The sequence below is a fragment of the Ambystoma mexicanum genome, chromosome 5q (assembly GCF_040938575.1).
Source record: "Ambystoma mexicanum isolate Mex_15411 chromosome 5q, UKY_AmexF1_1, whole genome shotgun sequence".
Classification (NCBI taxonomy): domain Eukaryota; kingdom Metazoa; phylum Chordata; class Amphibia; order Caudata; family Ambystomatidae; genus Ambystoma; species Ambystoma mexicanum.
The window spans coordinates 387,398,951-387,412,058 of record NC_090933.1 but is presented as its reverse complement, the minus strand read 5'-3'; the positions used below and the strand labels follow the sequence as shown (position 1 = coordinate 387,412,058).

The 13,108-nt window shown below is 51.5% G+C and overlaps 1 protein-coding gene across 1 annotated transcript in view; it reads left to right on the top strand.

Moving 5' to 3' along the window:
• CLUL1 (clusterin like 1) overlaps positions 1–13,108 on the top strand; it is a 302,728-nt gene that overhangs the window by 150,753 nt on the left and 138,867 nt on the right. The window contains exon 4 of the mRNA XM_069620875.1: positions 739–909. Coding sequence (XP_069476976.1) covers positions 739–909 — 171 coding nt within the window. The remainder of the gene's footprint in view (positions 1–738; positions 910–13,108) is intronic.

The following is a 13,108-nucleotide window of genomic DNA, read 5'->3' as shown; positions in this document are numbered from 1 at the left end:
CTTTCAATCATTTGAAATATGTTACTGAAAATATGGCTAGTGATTATGGCATGGAGCGGCCCGCAGTCGGCATTAGAAGATGTTGGTGTAGAGGTCCACCCACCCCCCTCACAGCCCCCCCCCCCCCAAGAAGAAAGCGTGTTCATCGACACATGACACCAATCCTTCTGTGTATGCGTACATCAGCATAACCTGTGAAGCCAGCAGGATATGAGCTAAAATTCTACTAGGACAACTTCTCACACAGGATTGTGAACACTTTTCATTGGTCGCTGTTAGTAGGGGAGAAGCCTGTCAACATATTTATTTGACCGGAGATATCACAGCGTTTTGTAGCAAAGAAGCAGTGAGCAAGCAGTAACAGTGATGTACAGAACAGCATTAGTCATGTGTGTTGAACAGCCAGGTTTTTACTAGTCTTTTGAAAGTTGGATATGCTTGTTCATTCCAGAAGTTGTCGGGTAGGTAGGGCGTTCCAGAGGGAGGGAGCTTTGACACAGAAGCTTCCACCTCCTGTTCTGGAGTGTTGGTATTGCTGGATGAACACAGAAATGCTGTTGGGGGAGCAAAGGCAGCATCCATGGTGTTTCTGAGCAATGCTATTGTTCAGGTAGAGGGGGGCCTCTTTGTGAATGCAGTGATGTGCAAAAAGAAAACTAAGTGATGGCGCTTGGCTCCGTTTCAAAAATGGAATTGGTGTGCCCCATACTATCTTGAAATGCTTCTATATTTCTGCAGGAGGCGTGGCATCTTATGCAGGACATCAAAGAGAGGCTAGGTGAGGCAGAAGGGCAATGCCAATCGACTTTGAGTAGCAGCTGGGAAGGATGCCAGCCATGCCTTGACAGCTCATGTTTACTACTTTTTGCGACCACTTGTCACCAGGGAATCTCCACATTTACAAGTAAGGTAAGAAACAGATGCTAAAATGTCCCTTTTCCCATTGCCTGGTTCCACTTCTGCTAGAATCGATTTTTGATCTCAATGTTAAAACGCTCTCTGAGAATGTCTTGTCCGCATTGATGTATCTACTGATCCATGCGCTCTTGGTGTTGCATCAAGATGTCACGCCCTGGTTCAATAATTTGCATACTTCAGAATATGCCAATCTCCTCACAGGTGCCTGCAAATATCGCCCCATTAGGAACACACTCATCACACTTCACTATCTACCCCTACAAGCATGCCTCACCTTCAAAGCCAGCTGCATCCAATGCACAGCGGTCAGCATGCCACCTCCAGCCTGGCCTGGCAGACAGCTTCTCCATCTGTGCTGGTCCGTGGGCCCCCAGGATTCAGGGCCTGGCCAGGATAGAGCAGCAAACATGCAAAAGAGAAAGAAGCCGGAAACAGGTCTTCTCAGTGTACACCCAGCGTGCCCCCATGCAACCTCATACCAGTCCACATTACACTTTCCCTCTCCTTCAAGCAACAAAATCAAAGGCCTCCTCTTCTGGTAGCCCCGTAAGATACACCACGTATCCGGTTCTACGTTAAAATAATTAATGTAAAAACACTGAGGCCCAAACCACCGAATTTATTTTACTCAAATTCCCCCCAAAAAATTCTGAGGTTTGTTTCACTTTTTTTCTTTTTTATTGGGGGGGCACCACCACTTTAATGTATACCCGCCCCTCCATCTATTTATGAGAAAGAAAAGTGCAAAAATGCCACAACAATTACAGTAAAGAAATTTTGAATTGTTGTCCTTGTTTTTGAATTTGTTTTTTGGGGGGATTACCACAAACCCACCAAGTCCACTATCCTTCTGATGGCAGCCCTCGAGAACCCAGCCCCTTCCATCTTTCACCTCCTTTGAGTATTCTCCCGCGTAACCATGTGTGTATAATGGACTCATCTCACTGTTACTTCTTGAAGCTAAGCTCGCTCTCAATAAATACACAAAACAAAATACCCGAAATACATCTTTGATATGTATGACGAGCAAGATGAAAAAGACCTTCATTGCCCGATCTAGCAAGCAAGATGCTGGGGTTGACTCCATTTGCATCTAACAGGTCATTAGAGTATTTCAGGAAACCCTGGAAAGTATTGTTAGTCTTTAACAAATTACCTACAAGGCAATTGGGCTAGGCAGCACAAACACTTCCCAACTCTAGACAGGTTCCCAACAAGCATTGGCAAAGCCAACACTGCAAGCTTTTGTGTAGGCATGGGATAGGTATTTGCCAGGCACTGCCATAATGGTACTAGCCGGCAACAAGATGGTTGCAGTTCGAAAATGGTATGAGTACCTGGGCATATGATGTCAGTGGCTAGCACATGTCCAGTTTGACTACCCCATTGTGCTATAAACCCCCACCCAAACCTTCCTCCGTGTAATAACATTCATCAAGTTGGCTTTGCCCAAAATTACCAGTAAAGCATGTGAGAGACTGTCCTTGCTCCAGCCAGCCATGCACGCACACTTTCATACCCATTCACCCACTAGTCACTCACCCATTGGCAGCTTGTGATTTATTTTTTTTAATTGGACAGGTGTAAACATTTCCCACAAATGATATGATATGGTAGGTTATTTATAACGTGCTTAATACCCAGAAGTTTCTAAGCACGGACCCGGGGTTGAGCTATCCTCCCGAGACCAATATGCCAAAGGTGCTTCAAGGAGTTTGGAGGTGGGTATCACACTGTCCCCAGGAAATATTTTTATAATGGGTTAATATGGTGCACTATACAGCACACTTTCTATGAAAAATTAGGTAAACGTCCAGAGAGTTTGCAATTAGTTTGTAAGGCAACTGTAATCCAAAAATCTAATAGATGCAATTCACCAACAGTGCACAGGAGAATTTCCCCAACACATTTCTAGGATGCCTTTGCCCACAAAGTATGCTAGTTTAAAAACACTGTTACACTGACTGTGCTCATACATGCCCATGATGGCTGCACATATACATGCCAGTATTCCCACATACGAACATACTCATGTGTGATGTGTGCATTATGCCAGAAATTATACTATAAGAACATATGTCCAAGCTAGCTTTGCTAATATACAGCAGTACCCCCACGTAAGGACATACTCCTGTTAAGCTTTGCTAATCAAAATGCGATGTAACAATAAGAAAACATGTCCAAACTGGCTGCATCAAAATACCAATCTAGCCAAGTAATAACAAATATCATGCTTGGTTTACCATAGAAGCCCAAAAAAAACATTTCATGCCAAAGTAAGAAAGGGATAGAGTGGCTGCCCCGAAATGCCAGTCTAGCCAAGTAATAACAGATATGTCACAGTAAGAAATGACTAGACTGGATGCATCAAAATGCCACTCACGCTGCTAATAACACATAGCATGCCGGCTTCATCATGGGTGCCCTCTAAAATTACATTTTAGCGCACCCCTCTGGCCCCCCACATGTCTCCTCTAGCTCCCACCCCTCTCCCCATCCCCAAAATGTACTTGAAATGGTGATGTGTGAATTGTGTACTTGGCATAAAAAAGCAAAGCTGGAGGCCATTATTGAATGCATTTATTAAAATAAGAATGTTGTGTAGTTTGCTGTGTTAACGTGCAATGGTGTAAAATCCCCATGTTTGGGTGAAACGGAGTTGGGTAATAGTTTGGCCACTTATTTTCAGACCTACACCTTCGATTCTGCTCCGAGGCTGGTTTAGACTCTGCCCATTCTCTCCCAGGCCCCTTTGTTAGGGTACTTTGTAGAGTGGCTGAGTGGGAAGGGATTTGCTTGGGAACTCTCCGATGCAATTAGTGCCAAACGACCAGTGACAGGTAAGCTCCCCGTAATTGACTGTTTAATCACATTACAGACGATGAAGAAAAAAACACAACAGAATCGCACCAATAAACCGGCCCTAATTGCATATTTGACATTTTCATAGTCAGATGGGGACGAGAGATGTAAGGGAAGTGAGGAAAAAAAGGATCCACCGAATAACTACTTCATTTTGATGTTGTCAGTAGCTGACCCCGGTTGTCAGGAAGCCATTTTTTTTTCCTATTGCAGATGACATTGAAAGACTATGTAGTAATTAATGTAATGAAGAGTGGCGAGGGGGCAAACTCATCGTGGGCTCCTCCAGCGCTTGGTGGACACCCAATTAGTGCAAGTCCAGAAAGAGAGATGCCTCGCTGCAGCGTCGTGTGGCAGTCGAAGACTTAAAGAGGCAGCGTGGCTGGCGACAAGGACAGGTGCCCTGCCACAGTGAAAAACCACAGAAGCCACTGCAGTAATTGAAAAAGGCAAAGCTTTAGCGGTAAACGGCCCATTTGGAGTGTTGAGGGTGACTGGCGCCCCCCGCGCGCCTCGCCGTAAGCCCCGGCCCCAAGAACTGAGACGCACACGTCTGTCTTGGTTCGGGCTTCCCAGTCGCTCTAACGTGGCCGGGAAATGCCCCGTTTATTTGTACTGCACGCGATGGTGTGCAACGTCACGCCGCCGCGTGCGCGCCCCTCATCGGGCGGCGCCACACTCCTCCTTTTTCGGGGAGAACCAACAATTACCATTCAACTATGCACTGCAAACTAACCAACACTGCAACTAGAACAAGTCACAAAACAAATATGGCAACGAGAACAAATCACAAATCCCTGTGCCAGGAACACCCCTTTACTGGCATCCACTCGGGTCCCCTTAACTAACATTTCTCACCCTCCGGATCCTCAACCAATTGTCCCAGCACGAAATCGGTGAGGCGAGCAGGTTTCCCTCGCCCAGCCCTCTGGGGGTACCTCCGGCACGGGTGATCTGTCCACCGACGGCCCCCGAGCTGGGGACTCGGGCATGCAGGGTGGGTCTCCCTCGTTCTCCAAGACTCCTCCCAGGTCCGGATCAGGAGGTGGGTCAGTTCTAGGATCTCTGATCCTTTTGAAAAAGCTTACATTGTGAGTTACTTCCGACCGTCCATCTGACGCAGTCACCATAGAGCCCCGGACTGCCACGACATCCAGTGGCTCAGGCTCATACAGCAGGGAGAGCTTCCCATGCGGATGTCGATTGCGAATGAGAACCTCGTCGCCCGGCTCCAGCTGTTGTGGGCGAAGCCCCCTCCGCACATTCTCTTGCTCAATTCTCCCTTGCCGGTCCATTTCGACTCGTTGGTCATCGATCACCGCAGGCTCTCGTTCTCCGACCTCTGGCAACAATCCTCACGGACACGTTCTGAACATTGCTTCCGCCGGGGCCACCTCCGTGGACGCATGTGGCGTGGTGCGGTATACCCTCGAGAACTGGTACAGGGCTTTCTGTAGGGACTGCCCCTGTCCTTGGGCAATCCTAAATGTCTTATTGAGGGTCCTCATCAGATGTTCCGCCTCCCCATTCGCCCGAGGCCAGAGAGGCATGATCTTCCGGTGCACCACCCCGCAGTTCGCCATCAGTTCAGCAAAACGTTCACCCTGGAATGGCGCACCGTTGTCCGAGCACAGCGTGTGTGGAAACCCGTGAGCCGCAAACAACTTTTCCACCGCCACCACCACGTGCTCAAACGCCACAGACTCCACAAACTCCACCTCGGGGTATCTGGAGTACTCATCCACCAGGACCAGGAAGTGGGTGCCCATGGTGGTGGACCCAAAATCGGCATGAACTACCTCCCACGGATGGGTCCCCCTTGGCATCGCCTCGATGACCGGCTCCCGCTGTAAGGGCGAGGCTGCCTGGCACCAGACACAAGCCACCACAAAGTCGTCCACCTTGCGTTCCAGCTCGGGGAACCACACCTTCATCCGGAGGCGGGCTTTGGTCTTGGCGGCCCCCTGGTGGCCCCGGTGTGCCAGTGCGATCACCTCCCCCACCTTTGACTGGGGGACTACAATCCGATCACCCTGAAGTAGCAGGCCCGATGCAGAGAAAGACAGTTCTTCGCGAACCTTCCATAGTTGTTCTAGACCAGTCCGGGCCTCCTGAGTGCGCCCCGCCAGGGCCTCGAGCGCTGACTTCCAGGAGCCTTGCTGCATGGACTGCCTCAGCACCTTGAAGCACTCATCCTGTGCCGCCGCAGCTTCCAACTCCTGGAGAGGCATGGCATTCGGCGTGGCTGCTTCCACCACGACGTGGACATGCTCCTCGGCTTCCTGCTCACAGGTGTCACAATCTCCTTCTCAAGGCGCTCCCGGGTGTCTGGATAGGTAGTCAGCTGCGTTATTTGCTTCTGGCCGGTAAACCAGGGTCACCCCATACTCCAAAAGAGCCAGCATCCATCTCTCAATGCGTGCCGGTGGCTTGGATGACGATCCTGCTAGGATGGGCAGCAGTGGTTTATGGTCAGTAACCACCGTCACTGGGCGACCGAGTACATAGAGCCGGAAGTGGCGGCACCCCCACAGCACCGCCAGCGCCTCGCGCTCAATCTGCGAGTAACGTTGTTCGGCGTCTGACAGCGCTTTGCTGGCATACGCGACTGGCCGGACGCCGCCGTCACGGTCAACCTGTGTTAACACAGCACCCAGGCCAAATGGACTGGCATCGACGATGATCTCCGATGTTAGTGCAGGATCAAAGAACGACATTGTGTCCTCAGCCGTGAGGGCACTTCTAATGTCATCAAATGCCGCTTGCTCCAGTGGACCCCAATTCCAGATGGTGTCCTTTCTTGTCAGGGCCCGGAGGGGCTCAGATCTGGATGCCAGGTTCTTGATGAACCGCACACAGTACGTGACCATTCCCAAAAAGCTTCTCATTTCCGACACCGATTCCGGTGGTTGTGCCTTCTGTATGTCCAGTACCTTTTTTGGGTCAGGAGACACTCCCCCCTCCTTGAACACGAACTCGAAGACCTCCAGGGAGGGGCGCAGAAATTCGCACTTCTCCTTATGTAGTGTGAGTCCCAGTGACTGCAGCCTCTCGAATGTCTTTGCCAGACGCTTCAGGTGGTCCACCTCCGTCCTTGCGAACACCAGAATGTCGTTGCTTATGTTCAGGACGCCCTCGAGGTCAGCTAGGGCACCCTGGATGATGTTCTGAAATACTTCCGCCGCCGAGGACACCCGAAGCTCAGCCTCTTGTAGCGATATAGTCGCCGGTGTGTGGTGAAGGTGGTAATGTACCTTGACTCGGGGTGGAGGACGACCTGGTGATAGCCAGCCCGGAGGTCGAGCTTCTAGAAGAAGCGAGCGCCCTGCACCTCCGCAATGATGTCGTCCAGCGTCGGTGTGAGGTGCCTCTCCCTCTTGATGGCTTTGTTGGGGATCCTCATGTCCACGCAGATCCGGACTGCGCCCGGTTGTTTGAGTTTCCTTGCCACCACTATGGGGGACACCCAAGGAGTCAGGCCTTCCACCTTTTCTATGATGTCTAGATCGACGAGGCTATCCAGTTCTTTGTCGACCTGCTCACGGAGGTGGAAAGGTACTCTCCGATGTTTGAGGGCCACCGGCTGTACCGACTCATCAATGTACAGCCGCACCGGCTCCCCGGCCATCTGCCCAATCCCCTTGAACTGGGCACAATGCTTCTCCAGCAAGTCATTAATGTCATCCAGGTAGACGGAGTACGCGAAACTGACGATGCCGAGAGCCTCCGCCGCTGCACAACTCAACAAAGTGTTCTTACTCACTGGGGTCACGTAGAACCGGGCTGTGATGTGAGAGCCATCGTGTACTACTTTTGCTATGAAGGCCGCGTCCAGAGGGATCGGTTCCACCCCACCGAACGCAAAGATGCGGGCCCTTGGTGTGACTAGCCTGGGCGGCAGATCCATGGCGTTGTAATTTTCTCAGGCCATGACGTTCACCGATGCCCCAGTGTCCACGAGGACAGGGACTGGAGACTGGTTCACTTCGACCACGCACCTTGGTTGTCGTCGGTTCCTGCTTCTTAGAAGCTCCACACTTGAGACAAAGGATATGTTCTCTTCATCTTCTTCCTCGATTTCTTCCACCTTGGCCTCCTCCTCGCTCTGGTCCACTTGAGCGACATTGGACGGCCGACCTTGGCGAGTGGAACCAGTTCGGTCCTGGCCCCTTGGCACTAATACGGGCAAAGTCGCCCTGCACACCCTTGAGAAGCAACCCGCACCGTCCACAGGTCTTTCCAGCTGCAGGCAACTCAGCTGGGTGGGGCAGGTCGTACCCGCATTTCTGGCAAATTTCGCCTGCCCTCCCGGCTCTGTCTCGTGTGCCGCCGCCATATCTCCTGGCACCTCTCCCCCCTCGCCACATCGAGCAGATCTCTTCAGTTTTGAAAGGGCGCGACCCGGCCTCCATTCTTGCAGCTCTCGCCTCTGACACCTCGTGGCACCTTCCTAGCTCAAGGATGCGCTGGAGCGTTATCCCAGGCTCCCTCAGCACTTGGCGCCTGAGCTTGCCTGACGAGCACGCCTGGATAAGCATGGTCCTAATCATGTCCTCTGCATCGCCCCAGGCACAGGCGAGTGACAGACGCCTCAGGCGCCCATAGAATGTGTCCAAAGTCTCGTCATCTTTTTGTTTGGGAGAGAGCATCACGAATCGCTCATAGTCCGCGTTGGCAAGGGGCAGAAAATATGCTTGGAAGGCGGCCTTTGCATGATCATAGGTTCCATTCCCTTGTGGCAGAGATTCAAATATTTCCTGGACAGAGGGCCCTGCCGAGTATAACATTGTGGCCAGCCTGGTGTCGTCATCGACCACTTGCGCAGCCCTGAAATACATGTCCAGGCGGTCCACCCACCTTCTCCATCTGGGCCCCAAGCTGGATGGCGGGCCCGACACATCAAATTCGGGGATGGGCTGCAGGGCAGCCTGCGCACGTACCTGGGCCATGGCAGGCGCCGCTTGTTGGACACCAGGTGCAGCAGCTGGTTGAACTGGGGGTTGGAGAGCGGGGAACCGCCGCCTGACCATCTGCTGGGGCTGCCGGGTGCTGCATTGGAGGTTGTCGACCCTGCGGGTCCACTGGTGCACGAGGATGAATCTGCGCCGCCACACCGTGTGCTCCGTCCTGATCCTCGGTGTCACTCATGAGTTTGAGCGCACAGGCACCCCCATAATGTCGATCAGGGGCCGCAACTCAAACACCCAGTCCAAACTGACCATGAGCATGGACCACCTCTGGATGCAGTGACTCCTACCACCTCTGTGATGATGAAGAGGATGAAGACAGGTGGAGTCACCAGGATGATGATGAAGGGGATGAAAAAGGCATTATGCCTTTGGCTGTTCCAAAAATCCGTGGCAAAAGACAAATAGATTCAGCAGGCCCAGCCAAGATAGGCCTTCTCCTAGCTTCCACTCGACGTAGAAAACCCAAAATTGAGTCAATGCACTATTTGGGCATAACTCCGTATAGATGTAGCTGTCAGCTACTAGAATATCCAAAAATTAGGCTTGGGGTCGCTTCAGGGCCCAAACCGGAGCCTCCTAAAGTCCCACGGCCCGTTGCACAAAATGGCCGCCAGTTGCGTGGGCAACGCACTACCCGCGGCGTGAAACGAAGTCAGGCTTCCGACCTCGTTTCGGTGAAAAAATTACTCCGATGATCACCGCCGGGCCCGGGCATCGTTTTCCCCCACTAGTCGCCACTGTTGTGGTTGACAGGCGCCCCCCTTGCGCCTCGACGTAAGCCCCGGCCCCAAGAACTGAGACGCACACGTCTGTCTTGGTTCAGGCTTCCCGGTCGCTCTAACGCGGCCGGGAAACACCCCGTTTATTTGTACTGCACGCAACGGCGTGCAACGTCACGCCGTCGCGTGCGCGCCCATCATTGGGCGGCGCCACATGGAGGTCCTGGGCTTCGAGTGGAAACTGATAAGGGGATATGTTTTATTTTAAACTATCTCTGAGCAGAGCTCGGTTACTGCTCCTTCCCTCCCTATCTCCAGCCATAGGCACCATCGGCCAGGTTATATGGGTGAATATCACTCGAACCCCACCAGTAATGATTGCGCTATGGGTTTAAGGGAGTGGGGAAGCCCACCGCGTGCCTGCGAAATGGAGAAAATATAGACAAGTCTTCTTACCAGTTCGCATGTCCTCTCCAGACTTTGCAAACGTGTAAAATCGAGTCCAAGTTTAAAAGAAATTCCAATTTGTGAAACTCGAATCCGCCATAACTGCTGGACCCATATGCAGGCAAACTTACATTTGTTGTGATGGGATGTGGGTGTCATGTCTTGCCGACCCCTGCACTCCCCATAAAATATTACACCACAACATTTGGTCAAGTGTTGGCAATGAAAAGCCGTAGGTTTTTATTGTTACAGATATGTTTATGGAACTTAAACAATAATCGCATATCCTAATAATATAGTACTTTTGGGCACCAGGTCCTGAGGTTACACCCTCATGCCGGTGCCGCTTTCTTTGTCCCACGACTTGTTGTGGTCACCGTACAGTGTCCTGGTTTCCCTTCCGTTGTTCTTCTCCCTTTTTCTAGGGTGGGAGGGATTGCGGAAAAGAAAAAGATAGAGACGCTGAGTACACAGCCAACTCTCTGGATGCTTGGGTCCCTGTGCAGGGTTCACAAACAGCTTGTGTTTCTCTGAGCTGAAAGCAGCTCCTTATATAGGACCATGGGGTAGCCCCTGAGTCTTTGTAGTGTGTATCTGTGGGGGCTGTGAAGCCAGCCCCCAGGCCGGCATGCAGCCGACAGTCTGAGCACCTGGGTGGTGGCCAATCTTTGTTGTTCCCCTGTCTGGCTGACCTTGCTTCCCCTGGGTGCTTAGCACCCATTTGTTATTGTGGAAGGGTGAAGTGTTCTTTCACACCTCACCCTTCCTGCACTTTGTAGCGCAGAGACTGCGTGTCTCCTTTTGTTGGGGGAAAGGGGAGCTGGCCCTTCTCCTGGGCCTGCTGGCATGGGGCAGCAGTTACCCGGCCTCGTTTGGGGCTGCCCGGCAGCATTGCCCATTCTGCACTGAGTTTCTCTGTCAGGTTCCATGTGCTTGGAGCACACGCTTGCCTCAGTGGAAAACTCGGAGTACAGGGCTGTGACATCAACACAGGCACACACCGTGGACTTCAGACAAGCTGGCTGCTAAGCAACCCATAACATTCGAGACAGAGCGGTCAAGGCGCTGCACCTGGTGCCAGTCATGGAGCTTCCGCTTTTTAGTTTGTTGTTTTCAACATGGGTCGCAGTGGCCTGTTAAAAACAAACTCCATGCCAGAGGGCCAGGGATTGCAGCTCTATCGGCAGGGGTCACAACTTCATCGACAAAGGTTGCAACTGTTTCGGCAGGGGTCGCAGCTCCCTAGCAACCACCAAATAACATCCCTGATCAGCAACCCCGCCCCAAGGGTTAGAGGGTGCTGATCTCTGCATCTATTATCTAAAAGGATGCCTGGCAGGTGACATCAGCCACATGTTTTCAGCCTTAATGGTGGTGCTGCCCCTCGCCAGGCATTCCTTTTTCTAAGAGATGCAGCAATCACCCTCGGGTGATCACTGCATCTCTTAGCTAAAGCGATGCCTGCAAGGGGCAGCAGCATCATTAAGGCTGAAAACGTGAGGCTGCAGGAAGTCAAGGCTTTTTTCCCTAAAGCCTGAAGCTCCCACGAACAAGCGGGAGCTTCCGGTTTTAGAAAAAAAAGGCCTTGGCTTCCAGTGGCTTCACCTTTTCTTCTATAATGATGGCACCGGCCCACAGGCATCTCTTGATTAAAGGGATGCCTCGCAGATGCCAGCGCTACCATTACAGACAAAAGGAATTCTTTTCTGACGCCTGAAGCTCACACACGTGAGCGAGAGCTTCATGGTTCAGAAAAAAAGCCTTGTTCTCTAGTGGCCGGGATTGCCAGGGGACATTGGCCCAGCTAGTCCCAGCCCACTAAAAGCACTGATTATCACCCACAAAACGATACTCAATTTATCGGCCCGGGGGATTAGGGCAGTGGGCTAAGTCACCCTGACTGGGGCATTGAACCTATGACACATGGCAACGTCCATTTCCACGGCAAGCAGGTTTTGCTTGAACTTTGCTTCCTCTTACATACTACCGCTTAGGTGCAGCCTGCTCCAGAAGGTATTCTCAGCCACCAGATGGTGCCATGCTGCTCCAAGGATGTCTTCATTCCATCACTTTGGCACGAGTCGTCGCCAAGGTTACTCATTTTCCCTAATGGAGTGATTCTAACTGTAATATGTTACCTGTTCACTATTACTGCTTACCTATATTTATAAAAGGCTGTGTCCCTGAAAAAGAATTCATGTAAACAAATACTATTTTGTATGCTCACCTTCACTTACCTGATTGTCCGTGCCTAACATTGCTGGTTTGGGTGTGTCCCAGCAGGGGGACACAATAGCCTTTATATTGCCCAGCTGTCACCCCTCAGGGGACAGCGCTGAATGGTGCAGCCCGCTTGCATTGCTGATAACGGGAAAGCCCCCTCTGTGGGGCCTGTGAAGAGAGGGGTCGGTACTCCCAGCCACACTGAGTTCCATGTCACTATTGGACGGTGGCCTGTACTAGACCTCTGTGCTTTACAATTTCTACGCCCCTCCATAATAATGGGCCCCGAAGCCTGTAAGCGCTGCACCCTTCACAGCGGGAGCCCAGACGATGAGCGTTGTGTTCTGATCCTGGGCTTCGGCATGGCTCCTGCATTTCAAAAAGGGCCTGGTCTCCCATGGCAGGCAGTTGCCCCGGCTCCTCTAGCCCTTATCAATAAGTGTTCACTTAAGGGCCGAGAGGCCACAGCACTCTGAAAACATGCATTGCCAATGGCAACTGTATGGGCTTTTGTCTAGGCATAGGAAAGACACTTGCCAGGCACTGCCATAGTGGTATTAAATGGCTATTGATGGTAGCAGCTGCAAAGTGGTGCGAATACCTGGGCATCTAATTGCAGTGCCTGGCAAATGTCCAATACTTATACACAAGCCAATACTGTTGGCTTTGCCAATGTTTGTTTTAACAGGACTACAGTGAAGGACACGCTTAGTGCTTAAAAATCGAGTGGCTGAAGACAGACCTTAATAAGCTATTTTTATTAGGCAAGTAGCACGTTTACTACTCCAATTAAATCATTAAATCTCAGAAGACCGCTTTGAAAAAACAATGACAGGCACTTGCAGCACAACGTTTGATATAAAGGCTTGATAAAGTTTGCTCAAAGGGATCCCACGAGGATGTGTTTTGGGCAGCGAGCGGCACGAAGGGGGTGGGAATGGCCATAGGCAATAGAATGGGCAGTCAATG